The 12,463-nt window shown below is 52.6% G+C and overlaps 1 protein-coding gene across 1 annotated transcript in view; it reads left to right on the forward strand.

Moving 5' to 3' along the window:
• Positions 1–9,999: 9,999 nt before the first annotated feature.
• The window catches only part of HHIPL1 (HHIP like 1), a 31,086-nt gene continuing 28,622 nt past the window's right edge, over positions 10,000–12,463 (forward strand). Inside the window, exon 1 of the mRNA XM_007987803.3 lies at positions 10,000–10,582. Within this exon, the coding sequence (XP_007985994.1) occupies positions 10,328–10,582 (255 nt within the window). The 5' untranslated portion in view covers positions 10,000–10,327. The remainder of the gene's footprint in view (positions 10,583–12,463) is intronic.

The following is a 12,463-nucleotide window of genomic DNA, read 5'->3' on the forward strand; positions in this document are numbered from 1 at the left end:
CCAGGTGAGGGAAGCCCCCCAGTGACGGCTTTCATTTAGATGTAGGGCTAGAAGTGTTCACAGGTGTGCTGGGGAAAATAAGTCTTACTGGCGCAAATAAACGAACCGGGGTTTGGCCGCGGGACTTCTCAGAGCACGCAGAGTTGTCTCTTCAATCTCTAAGAGGGACTTAGAATGTGGCATTTCCCATACTTCTCTGACTACGGCACCCTACGCAGCCCCAGCTCCTGGGAAGAGCACTGAGAAACCGCATTTCACAGGACAGAGCCTGGGAAATGTTAGAACATTTGAAATCGGAATCTCCCAGAACAGCTAGGCCACATGGTTGTGGTGCAGATAAGGAAACGGGCGCTCAGCGAGGGCCTTCTCTAAGGTCAAGCGGTAAGTTAGAAAGATGGTGAATTTGGCCCCAGGACCATCTAGCTGGGGGGTGGGGGGGATGTGGTCAGGCAGTGATGGCAAGTCGAGGAAGGCAGGCTGAGAGCCAGGCTGGCAGTCCACAGCGGGGGTGCTGTTGTTTTTCATTAGTTTCTTTTTGTTGATGAATTGATTTGCAAACTTCCTCTAACAGGAAACTTCAAACACACACAGACTGGAGGGCAGTGTAATGAGCCCCCATCTCCTTCACCCATGCCACCTGTCAGCAGCTCGAGGTTGCTCTTGTGTCCTGCTCCCACCCACTACCTCCCCTCCGAGGGGCAAGTTTGAAGCAATCCCCACTGGGGGTCTTCAGTGGTGACCCAGAAAGGATCTAGTGGGTTTGGGGTGGGGGCCGGGGAGGGACACTCAACGAGCTGGAGGTACAGTTGGCGTCTGCGGGGTGGGGATCCCAGGGAAGAAGCGTCCCAGAGGCCCCGATAGGATAGCCCCAGGGAAATACTGGCTGCTGGACAGTTGGGATGTCCAGGGAACATGGAGAGCCAGGACCCTCTGCCCACCATCCTGAGTGGGACTTAGGGGCAAAGCAGTTGAAGAGTTTGGGCAGGTGGGGTACTTCCCGGGAAATAATCTCACAGTGTAGCGAGTGTCCTGTCCCTGCCCCTGCTGTGAAGAATTTTTGGACTGAGAAGCAGGGGAATCAGATGAGGGGTGGGGGTGGCCCCTGCCACCTTCCAGGAAAGGAAAGTGACCCTCAGAGCATCCAGAGGAAAGTGAGGCTGGGCCTCTTCCTCCCTGGGCCTCAGTTTCCCTGCTTGGGCCGTCAGGGGTTAGACGTGGAGTCTGGGGTCTCCTCCTCTGAGGGCATCATTAGTTATGTGGTTAGCAAGAGTCAGGCTCCCCTTTCACCCTCCCCAATCGTTCCTGCAGTGGTGAGCCCACCTCATTCATTCATTCATTCATGCATTTTCTACATTGCCAGAGGCTGCACGCAGGCCCACAGACACGAGGCCTGCAGCTCAGGAGGGACACGGGGGGACAGAGAGAGCTACCTGCTAGGCTTGATCAGCATGACCAGCCTCCGGAGGCAGGGGAGAGCTGGGCTATGGCTTGGTGCTTCTCTTTCAAATTAATCACACATATATACATGCATTTTCATGCAAAGTTACCTTGTGCCTTCAGCAAGGCTGAAACATGGAGCAGCAATCCTACCATGCATTGATCTCAGAGGGTCTCAGCCAGAGCACTCTCCTGGGTGTCAGGAGCCCTGGGTTCTAGCCTTCCACTGCCACCAACTCCACCTGTGGCTTCAGGAAGAGTCTCTGCCTCTGGAGCTATCGGGCACTGGGTTCAAATCCTGACCCCTCCACTCCGTGACCTGATCATGACTAGCTGTTGTCACCTCTCTGTGCATCAGCTTCTTCATGTGCACGTGGTGGGGAGTGACTGGCCCAGGTGGTGGGTGTGAGTGGGAAGGGAGGTCATAGAGGCTTCAGAATACTTGCCCCCGAGTCTATGCACGGCCCCTGGAGACTCAGAAATACCTGGAGAGACCTGGGGGTGGAGTTCCGTTGGCACATGGGTCGGAGTGGGGCAGCATTTGGGGTAAGATGACCTCCTGGTCCACGGGGTCCCACTGGGACCTGGTGCTGACATGAGGCCCGCATGACGTGGCACAGGCAAAGCTCCTAGCACAGTTGTGGCTCTTTAATAAATGCCCATTTCTGTCTTCTGTTTTTTTTTTTTCCTTTTCCAAGTTTAAATTTTAAAATAGATGTTTTGAAGAGAGCCCAGCAGATTGTCAAGCAGGCAGGACTTCAGGGACAGTCTGAGCCGCTTTTTGGTGACTTGCAAGATCTGCAGACGGTGGCACTGCTTAGAGAGTAGAGTTCTAGACAGCAGTTAAATGGAGTGAATTGCCCTTTAGTGTAGACGCATCTCCAACACCAGATGGAGGGGAAAGAAGGAAGTTACAAAAAGAGAAGTACAGGAAGAGGCCAGGCGTGGCAGTGCGTGCGTATCAGCTCAGCACTTCGGGAGGCCCGGGGGGAGAACTGCTTGAGCTCAGGAGTTTGAGAGCAGCCTGAACAACACAACATCCATCTCTATAAAAAAATAAAAAATTAGCCGGGCGTGGTGATGCATGCCTGTAGTCCCAGCTACTTGGGAGGCTGAGGCAGGATTGCCTGAGCATGTAGTGAGCTGTGATTGCACCACTGCACTCCAGCCTGGGTGACAGAGAAAGATCCTTCTAAAAAAAAAAAAAAAAAAGAAAGAAAGAAAGAGAAAAGAAAAGTGTGGCAAGAGACTGGTGCGGTGGCTCATGCCTGTAATCCCAGCATTTTGGGAGGCCGAGGCAGGCAGATCACTTGAGGTCGGGAGTTTGAAACCAGCCTGGCCAACATGGTGAAACCCCATCTCTACTAAAACAAAAAACAAAAAAATCAACTGGGTGTGATGGCGGGTGCCTCCAATCCCAGCTACTCGGGAGGCTGAGTCAGGAGAATTGCTTGAACCCAAGAGGTAGAGGTTGCAGTGAGCCGAGAGTGTGCCCCTGCACTCCAGCCTGGGCACCAGAGCAAGACTCCGTCTCAGAAAAGAAAAAAGAAAAGAAAAGAAAAGTGTGGCAAGAGACCATTTATACAAAGTTTAAGAACATGCCAGATGCTGTGCTGTGTTCTCTGTGGAATCTGCATACAGCCACCTTCAGGGAATGTTCCCTGAGCAGAGGAAAAGGTTCTGAGGCTCACGTGAGGCCATGGTGTCGGAAGCCCACTGGGCCTGTAATAGCTCCTCTTTGTTGAGCACATACTACATGCCAGGCACTCTTCCAGTGGCCTCATTGATTAGCCCCATTTAACAGATGAGTAAACCAAGGCCCAGAGAGGTCAAGTGCCCTGTCCAAGGCCACACAGTTAGTAAGTTACAGAGCCATAATCGAACCCACTGCTCTTCATGACCAACCCACATTGCCTCTCACACTGCAGCACAGTGTTTTCAAAAGGATTTCAGACACCTAAAGGGAGCGTGGTCGAATATTAGCGTGGGTGAAGTCTGGTGGTGTGTTCTTGGGTGTTCCTTCTTCTCTTCTTGGTAATTTTCCATAAGGATGTTTACGAAGGCCAGCTCTGGCCTGAGGTCTGTGCTGGCCCCTTGCCTGGCCGTGATCTATATCACACAGGTATCCCAGCTGCCAGGGTGGCAGAGCAATGACCCTCTCACTCCCCAGCACTCACAAGATGGGTCCTGGCACATTCTCCTGCTGCAGCTAAGAGTGGCAGAGGAGGCCTGGGCCCTGCGGAGAACAGATTCACCAACACCTTGGCTGTTCTCCTCAAGGCAGTGGGGACAGGTGGCCTGTCGGGCTGCCCCGAGGCCTTCCCAGTCTTTCTGAAGAAGGGCCTCAAAACCATGGAATTAGCAGAGCCTGGTCTGTGGGAGCTGATGCGTAGGTGCCCACACCAACCCAGTCTGGCCAGAGAGGCGCTGGGTGTCCAGTGGCCTGTGTGCCCTGGTAGTGGCAACCGATGGTGCCTGCTGGGCTCCTGGAAATGTGGGCAATGCTCCTGCACTCCACGCCCTCATGCCCCAGAGGGGCCAGCAGAGGCCTGGTCTCACCTCTTCCCCACTCCCACTCAAGAGATAGGGAAACAGAGGTTGGGTTGAGGGAGAGTCCTTAATGGGAAATTTGAAACAGGGCCAGGCGGCTCCCTTGTGCCAGGCAGCCTTTGTGGGCCCTGAATCATTTGCTGAAGAAAATTGGGAAACTTCTCAGCCCCAGGTCTGGCTTCCGAAGCTGCGTTTCCATTAGATGGAGCGTGAGGCACCTTTGGCTCAAAGGACTAGCTTTGTCTCTGTTGCTCTGGTGGTGCACACCCCACCGCCACACAAACAGCTCTGGCTCCAGATGGCATTTGGTGGAATTGTCCAGCTGTGGCAGGAGCTCGGGTTATAGAAATAGCCAAGTCAGAGCATTTGATCATTCATTCATTCCCTCATCCTTTCACTCATTCACTCCTTCATCCTTTTGTCCATTCATGTGCTGATTTGTTCTTACAAATAATAAGATGCCCAGCATGTGCCAGATATCATACCCTGGGGGCCCAACAGCGGGGCCCCTGCCTTCAGGGAGCAGCCTAACTGGTGGAGACTGGGGGACCAGCTTCTGGCTTCTCTATCACTACGGTTTGCTTTATCTGAAATGAATGTGGTGACTGCAGCTTTAATTCATGGTAGCATGGTGTATCTTTCTCCATCTCTTTATTTTTCAACTATCAGTCTTTATATTTAAAGTGGATTTCTTGTAGACAGAATATAGTTGGGCCCCTTGGTTGTTTATTTTTATTTTATTATTATTATTATTATTATTATTTTGAGACAGGGTCTCACGCTGTCACCCAGACTGAAGTGCAGTGGTGCGATCATGGCTCACAGCAACCTCGACCTCCTGGGCTCAAGTAATCCTCCCACCTCAGCCTTGGGAGTAGCTGGGACTATAGGCACACACCATCACACCCAGCTAATGTTTTTGGATTTTTTGTAGCAACAAGGTTTTGCCACATTGCCCATACTGGTCTTGAACTCCTGGGCTCAAGTGATCTGCCCGCCTCAACCTCCCAAAGTGCTAAGATTACAGGCATGAGCCAACAGCCACCATGCCAGGTAGGCCTTGTTTTTTTGTTTTTATTTTTGAGATGGAGTCTTGCTGCGTTGCCCAGGCTGGAGTGCAGTGGTGTGACCTCGGCTCACTGTAACCTCTGCCTCCTGGGTTCCAGTGATTCTTCTGCCTCAGTCTCCAGAGTAGCTGGGACTACAGCCACGCGCTACCACGCCCGGCTAATTTTTGTATTTTTAGTAGAGATGGGGTTTGACCATATTGGCCAGGCTGGTCTTGAACTCCTGACCTCATGATCCTCCTGCATCCACCTCCCAAAGTGCTAGGATTACAGCTGTGAGCCACCGTGCCCGGCCTAGGCCTTATTTTTAAATTCACTCTGGCAATCTATGTCTTTTAATTAATCTATTCCAATCATTCAGATTTAAAGTGATTGTTGATAGAGATGGATTACTATCTACAATATGTATAACTCTTTTCTATTGATTATACTTGTTCTTCAGTCCTACCTCCCTTTTTTTAACCTGCTTTCTCTGGTTTTAAAAATTGAGCATTTATTAGTATGGTTTCATTTTACCTTCTTTTAAGGCATATCAATTATATTTCTTTTACAATTATTTTAATGGTTAGGCTAGAGTGTGCAATACATATTTTGTTTATGTGGTTTTTAAAACTTTAAAATTTTTATTTATTTATTTTCAAGATAGGGTCTTGCTCTGTCACCCAGGCTAGAGTGCAGTGGTGCAATCTTGTCTCACCACAGCCTCAACCTCCCAGATTCAATCGATCCTCCTACCTCAGCCTCCCAAGTATCTGGGACTACAGGTGCACACCACCATGCCAAGCTAATTTTTGTATTTTTTGTAGAGACAGGGCTTTGCCATGCTGTCCAAGCTGATCTCAAGCTCCTAGGCTCCAGCAATCTGCCTGCCTTGGCCTCCCAAAGTGCTGTAATATCAGGGGTGAGCCACTGCGCCCAGCTGGGTTTTTTTATTAATAGACTTTTTGAACAATTTTAGATTTGCAGAAAAATTTGAGCAGATACTACAGAGGAAATACATTTTTCCCCCTAATAAAAGTCCACCTTCAAATAACACTATACCACTTCATGTGTAGTGTGATAACTTAGAACAGAATTTCCAGTTCCTTCCTCCCATCTCTTATGACGTTGCTGTCATCCATGTCACTCCTCCATTTGCCATAACCATCCAGTATGTTGAATTTCTGACCTATATCATCTTTCTCCCTGAAGAACTTCTTTACTTTTTTTTTTTTTTTTTGAACTAGAGTATCTCGGCCGGGCGCAGTGGTTCACACCTGTAATCCCAGCACTTTAGGAGGCCGAGGCGGGCGGATCACGAGGTCAGGAGATCGAGACCATCCTGGCTAACACGGTGAAACCCCGTCTCTACTAAAAATATAAAAAATTATCCAGGTGTGGTGGTGGGCGCCTGTAGTCCCAGCTACTTGGGAGGCTGAGGCAGGAGAATGGCTTGAACCCAGGAGGCGGAGCTTGCAGTGAGCCAAGATCGCGCCACTGCACTCCAGCCTGGGCGACAGAGTGAGACTCCGTCTCAAAAAAAAATAATAAATAAATAAATAAATAAATAAATAAATAAATAAATAGAGTATCTCTCTGTTACCCAGGCTGGAGTTCAGTGGTGTGATCTCGGCTCACTGCAACCTCCGCCTCCTGGGTTCAAGCAATTCTTCTGCCTCAGCCTCCCGAGTAGCTGGGATTACAGGTGCCTGCCACCACACCCAGCTACGTTTTATATTTTTAGTGGAGACAGGGTTTCGCCATGTTGGTCAGGCTGGTCTCCAATTCCTGATCTCAGGTGATCCACCCACCTTGGCCTCCCAAAGTGTGGGGATTACAGGTGTGAGTCACTGTGCCTGGCCTGAAGAACTTCTTTTAATGCTTTTTTGTTTTTGTTGGGCAGATCTGCTGGTGATAAATTTCTCCCATTTTTGTTTTTCTGGGAAAGCCTTCATTTCTTTTTCACTCCTAAAGGATAATTTCACTGGATCTAGACTTCTAGGTTGATGGGGTTTTTTATTTTTATTTTTTTCTTCTACCACTTTAAATATTTCACTCTACTCTCTCTTGGTTGCCTGGTTTCTCTCTCTCTCTCTCTCTGTCTCTCTCTCTCTCTCTCGCTTTCTCTCTTTCTTTCTTTCTTTTTCTTTTGTTCTGTCGCCCAGGCTGGAGAGCAATGGTGAGATCCCAGCTCACTGCAACGTCCGCCTCCCAGGTTCAAGCAATTTTCCTGCTTTAGCCTTCCAAGTAGCTGGGGTTAGAGGTGCCCACCACCATGCCTGGCTAATTTTTTGTATTTTTGTAGAGCGGGGGTTTCACAATGTTGGCCATGCTGGTCTTGACCTCTTGACCTCAGGTGATCCACCTGCCTCAGCCTCCCAAAGTTCTGGGATTACAGGCATGAGCCACCACACCCGGCCTGCTTGCCTGGTCTCTAATAATGTTTGCTGTAATTTTTCTCCTTGTTCTTCCATAGGTAAGGTATTTTTTCCCCTCTGGCTTCTCTCAAGGTTTTTCTTCATCTTTGGTTGTCTATAGTTTGCATAGGATATGCCTCGCTATCGATTTTTTGGTATTTATCCTGCTTTATGCCTCTTAGATTCCTGGATCTGTTGTTTTGTATCTGTCATGAATTTCAGAAAATTCTTAGCCTTTTTTTTTTTTTTTTTTTTTTTGAGACCGAGTCTCGCTCTGTGGCCCAGGCTAGAGTACAGTGGGGTGATCTCGGCTCACTGCAACCTCTGCTCCTGGGTTCAAGTGATTCTCCTGCCTCAGCCTCCCGAGTAGCTGGGATTACAGGCACCCGCCACCACGCCTGCCTAATTTTTGTATTTTTAGTAGAGACGGGGTTTGTCCATGTTAGCCAGGATGGTCTCGATCTCTTGACCTTGTGATCCACCCATCTTGGCCTCCCAAAGTGCTGGGATTACAGGCATAACGCACTGCGCCCGGCCTTAATTTTCTTTCTTAAGGTGGATCCCTCTCTGCTTCTATTGCCCATTTGTCCTTGCAATGTCCTTGTCAATACTCAGAGATGTTTGGTCTTGATGTTGTCAACTTTTCCCACCAGAGCCCATAACATATTAGTCATAGTTATTTTAAATTCCACGTCTGGTAATTTCAGCATCTGTGTCATGTCCCAGGCTGGCTCTGATGCTCCTTCTGACTGACTTTTCTTTTTTTTTCTTTTTTCTTCTTTTTTGAGACAGAGTCTCGCTCTGTCAACCAGGCTGGAGTGCAACGGCACGATCTCTGCTCACTGCAAACTCCGCCTCCTGGGTTCAAGCAATTCTCATGCCTCAGCCTCCCAGTAGCTGGGATTACAGGTGTGTACGACCACGCCTGGCTAATTTTTGTATTTTTAGTAGAGACGGGGTTTCACCATATTGGCCAGGCTGGTCTCGAACTCCTGACCTTAGGTCATCCGCTCGCCTCAGCCTCCCAAAGTTCTGGGATTACAGGCGTGAGCCACTGTGCCTGGCCCCTGACTGACTTTTCTTATCTTTTTTCGTGCCTTGTTTTTCTGGAAAGCCAGTCAAGGTATACTAGATAACAGGAACTGAGATAAATAGGTCTTAGGGTGAGAATTTATGTTACTCTGGCTGGGACTGGGCTGTGTTTGACATTTTCTGTGGCTGTAGGAGTCCAAACCTCATGGCTATGGCCCAGGCTCTGTGTCACTGCCACCTCTGTACACCCATCTGGAGCCCTGTGTTGCTGTGTGACTATTACCCAGTTCTGAGTCCCAGCTGGGAAGTAGGGGCCATCGTAGATGCCCTCCCTCGGCCTGTGTGCCCTCCAACTCCATCCTGGCTCTGCCTGTGCCCTGCTGTCTATGCAGGGAGCCCCCGCAGTCCGCATTTCCCACCCTAGCAGCCCTCTGCTAGGTTCAGCCAATGAAAGTCACAGGTGAGAGTTGGAGGGGAGGTGGCAGGGCGAAGCCGGGGTATTTCTCCCGCTCTCTCTGCGCAGAATCTCTGACGGTGGCTATCTCCAGCTCTGGCCAGACAGGCCTTGTGAGGGTCCAGCTTTTACAAGCTCCTTGGCTCCGGTAACATCTGCTCTCCCTGCATCAAGGACCTGGGGACTGTTCCTACTGTTGCTGATCTCAAGGTTACTTCACTGAGCCCTGTATGGCTTCTTAGCCTCTTTGACTTCAAGTCCCTGCATTAAATTTCCCGTGTTTCAAATACTCAGAGATGTTTGGTCTGGAGCAGAGACACTGACTCTTACATTGTACCTGTTCAGGCCAGAGCCACAGACCTCTGAGTGCTCCAGCCCTGCTGTATCTAATCCACCCCCAAGCTCTGCGAGGAGCACGGGCCCAAAGACAGAAACACGGTCCCCCAGGACAATCCAAAGAGACCTGCAGAGGACGGATGTGTGCGTTGGGGCCATGAAGATGGAGTAGGAGCTCACTGGACAGAGAAGATGGGGAAGGACACTCCAGGGAGGAGCGAATGCTGAGGTCCACTTGAGAAAATGCCCGGGTGGTTTTGGTGCTGTGAGATTCTGGGGTAGGTGAGGCTGTGTGTGCGTCTGTATGTGTGTGTTGGGGGGTGGGGCGGGGTTGGGTCTGAATCTTCAGCAGGGGCAGCAGAACAAAGGGCTAGATGCCCACCCCAGGGGGTAGACTCATCAGTGCTCCCTATGCGAGAGTGGAAGTGGGAAGCCCCAGTGGGTCCTGGGCTGCAGGAGAATCCGTTGCCCCAGGAGCAGAGACTGGGAAGAAGCACACAGTAAGGGCAAAGGGTGGACTGCGGTAGCTGCTCCGTCCCCCCTCCCCACCCCTAGGCCAGGTTTCGCTTCTCCCTGAGAGTCCTGGGGCAACACCCCCGTCCTTTCCCTCGCACCCCCATTTTTAAACTTACGTGAGAGCTTTCGGGGACCGGCTGCGGGCATCCCTTCCCCTAGCCCAGTGGGTGGTGGAACCGGAGCCCAGGAGTCCAGCCCTCTGGCCCTGCGCCTCCCTGGCTAAATAGCGCCCTGTGGGGAGGAAGCAGGGCCCCAGGCGGAACCGGGAAAACACACCGGGACTTTCTACAGACCCGGCCACTCCCACTGAATTGGGAAAGCGGTTAAAAGAGGTCGTACCGCATTCTGCGCCGCGTCCCTCTTCCTTCAGTCCCGGCGCATGTCCCCGACCAGAAGTGGCCTCCTAGAAGGGGAGGTCCCCAAACTCGAGGCCCTGCGTGTAGGGGAGGGGAGCGCCCGCCCCTTCCCCGCCGCTGTGAGCGCCCCGGGAGGGGACTCGGGCTGCCGTCCCTCCGCCTCTTCCCCCGCGGGGTGAAGCGATGGCTCGGGCCGGGGCCGGGGCGCTGCTGGCGCTTTGGGTGCTCGGGGCCGCAGCGCATCCGCAGTGCCTGGACTTCAGGCCGCCCTTCCGGCCGCCGCAGCTGCTGCGCCTCTGCGCGCAGTACTCTGACTTCGGCTGCTGCGATGAAGGGCGCGACGCCGAACTGACCCGCCGCTTCTGGGACCTGGAGAGCCGCGTGGACGCCGCCGAGTGGGCCGCGTGCGCCGGCTACGCGAGGGACCTGCTGTGCCAGGTGAGCGGGCGCGAGGCCACTGGGAGGGGCGGGGCGCGGGCGGCCGGGTCCTGGAGCAGAGATCGGAACCCCGCGGGGGCGAGGGCCAAGAGTGGGCGGCGAACTCGGGAACTCTAGGCCCCAAAAGGGAGTCATTTGGCACGGGGCGGGGAGACCGCGCATCCCAGGGCGACTCTTGGCTTTGCCATTCATTCGTTTTGTGACTTGGGCCTTCTCGGGGCCTCAGTTTCCCCTCCTGAAGCAGGAGGGACGGACAGATGATGTCATCATTTCCTCAAAGGTTGGGGGCTCCTCTGCCCCAGTCCCCTGGAGTCGAGCCCCCAGCGTCCTACCCCGAGCAGCTGCACCCTTGTCGGGGTACCAAGGTGGAGAGGCATCTGTCCTGGTCAGTGCTCCTCTGTGTTGTCCCCGGGGCAGTGAAAGCAGGGGGCCCTGCCGTGGGCGTGGTCAACGTGTGGCCAGGGGTTGTTGCGGGGGTTGGGGCCACTGCCCCCCACGAGAGTCCCACCCCCATCCTGATGCCCTTGCCACTTCCGCCATCACCTCTGTGGGTGCTGGGTCCTCTCCTGGGGATGGCGCCCTAGCCTGGCAGAAGCTCGCTCAGGAATGAGCAACAGCTATGTGCTGAAGTTCCTGGGCCCCCCATCTTCCCTCTGAGGGTGGAGCCCCCGCTTCTGTGCACACCTGGTGGTGCCACCGCTGTTTGTTTTCACCGCTGTTTGTTTTCCTCTTGTGGGAGTCTGAGGCCCCAGTGCCTGAGCACACCCAGGTGGGCAAATGCTGCCTGGCTGAATGCAGAAATGGGGCAGGACAAGGCATTCCTGCCCCAGCATCTGGCCAGTGAGAGGCCTAGGGTGGAGAGGCCCCAGTGGCCAGGGCCGTGTCCCAACCTTCGGCCAGCAGGGGCAGGTGGTGTGGGGAAGGGCAAGAGGGCTGACTTGGAGTTGGAGTTTGATCCTGGCTCTGTCACTTCCCCAGCTTCGTGACCTGGGCAGGTCACTGCTGCACCTCACAGTGTCTTTAAAATGAAGCTGGGTGCGGTGGCTGACGCCTGTAATCCCAGCCCTTTGGGAGGCTGAAGTGGGCAGATCATTTGAGGTCAGGAGTTCGAGACCAGCCTGGCCAACATGACGAAACTCCATCTCTACAAAAATATATAAATTAACTGGGCATATTGGGGAACGCCTGTAATCCCAGCTATTTGGGAGGCTGAGGCGGGAGAATCACTTGACTCTGGGAGGCAGAGGTTTCAGTGAGCCAAGATCGAGCCATTGTACCCCAGCCTGGGCAACAGAGCAAGACTCTGTCTCAAAAATATAATATAATATATTATAATATAATATAATATATAAAATAAAACCTTAACCACCCCCCTGGGTTGCCATGCAGATTAAATGCCACATACTAGGGGCTCGGTAAATGTTTGCAGTTGGATTTCTCAAGGGTTTCCTTGGCCCTCACTGGCTGCCCAGCCCTGGGAAGGGTCCAGGTGAGGCTCGGAGCCCGATTCAAGGAAGACTCAGAGGGAGGCAGGGACTTGCCCAGTGGTCACACAGCTCAGTGGTGGTTGAGGTGGGGACATGGACCACACTCGCTGATGTGAACACATATCTAGGTGGGAAGCAATAGGCTCTGGGAGGATGAGGAGGGGGCCCTTGGGAGCTTCAGAATGCAACAAAAGGTGGGCTGGCCACCTTTAGGTGGGCTCTGCTGGACTCCCATGCTGTGCACCTCAAGGGCACGGGAATGGTCTGGCCAAGCATCTGCCTCCCTCAGCAGCCTGGGGGCTCCTCAGGACCAGGTCCTTTGGTCTCCCCACCCCTGTCACATAGCAGAGTTCCTGCACCCATGCCACATTTGTCTATTGGACACTCGCTATGT

Source organism: Chlorocebus sabaeus, chromosome 24 (assembly GCF_047675955.1).
Source record: "Chlorocebus sabaeus isolate Y175 chromosome 24, mChlSab1.0.hap1, whole genome shotgun sequence".
NCBI lineage: Eukaryota > Metazoa > Chordata > Mammalia > Primates > Cercopithecidae > Chlorocebus > Chlorocebus sabaeus.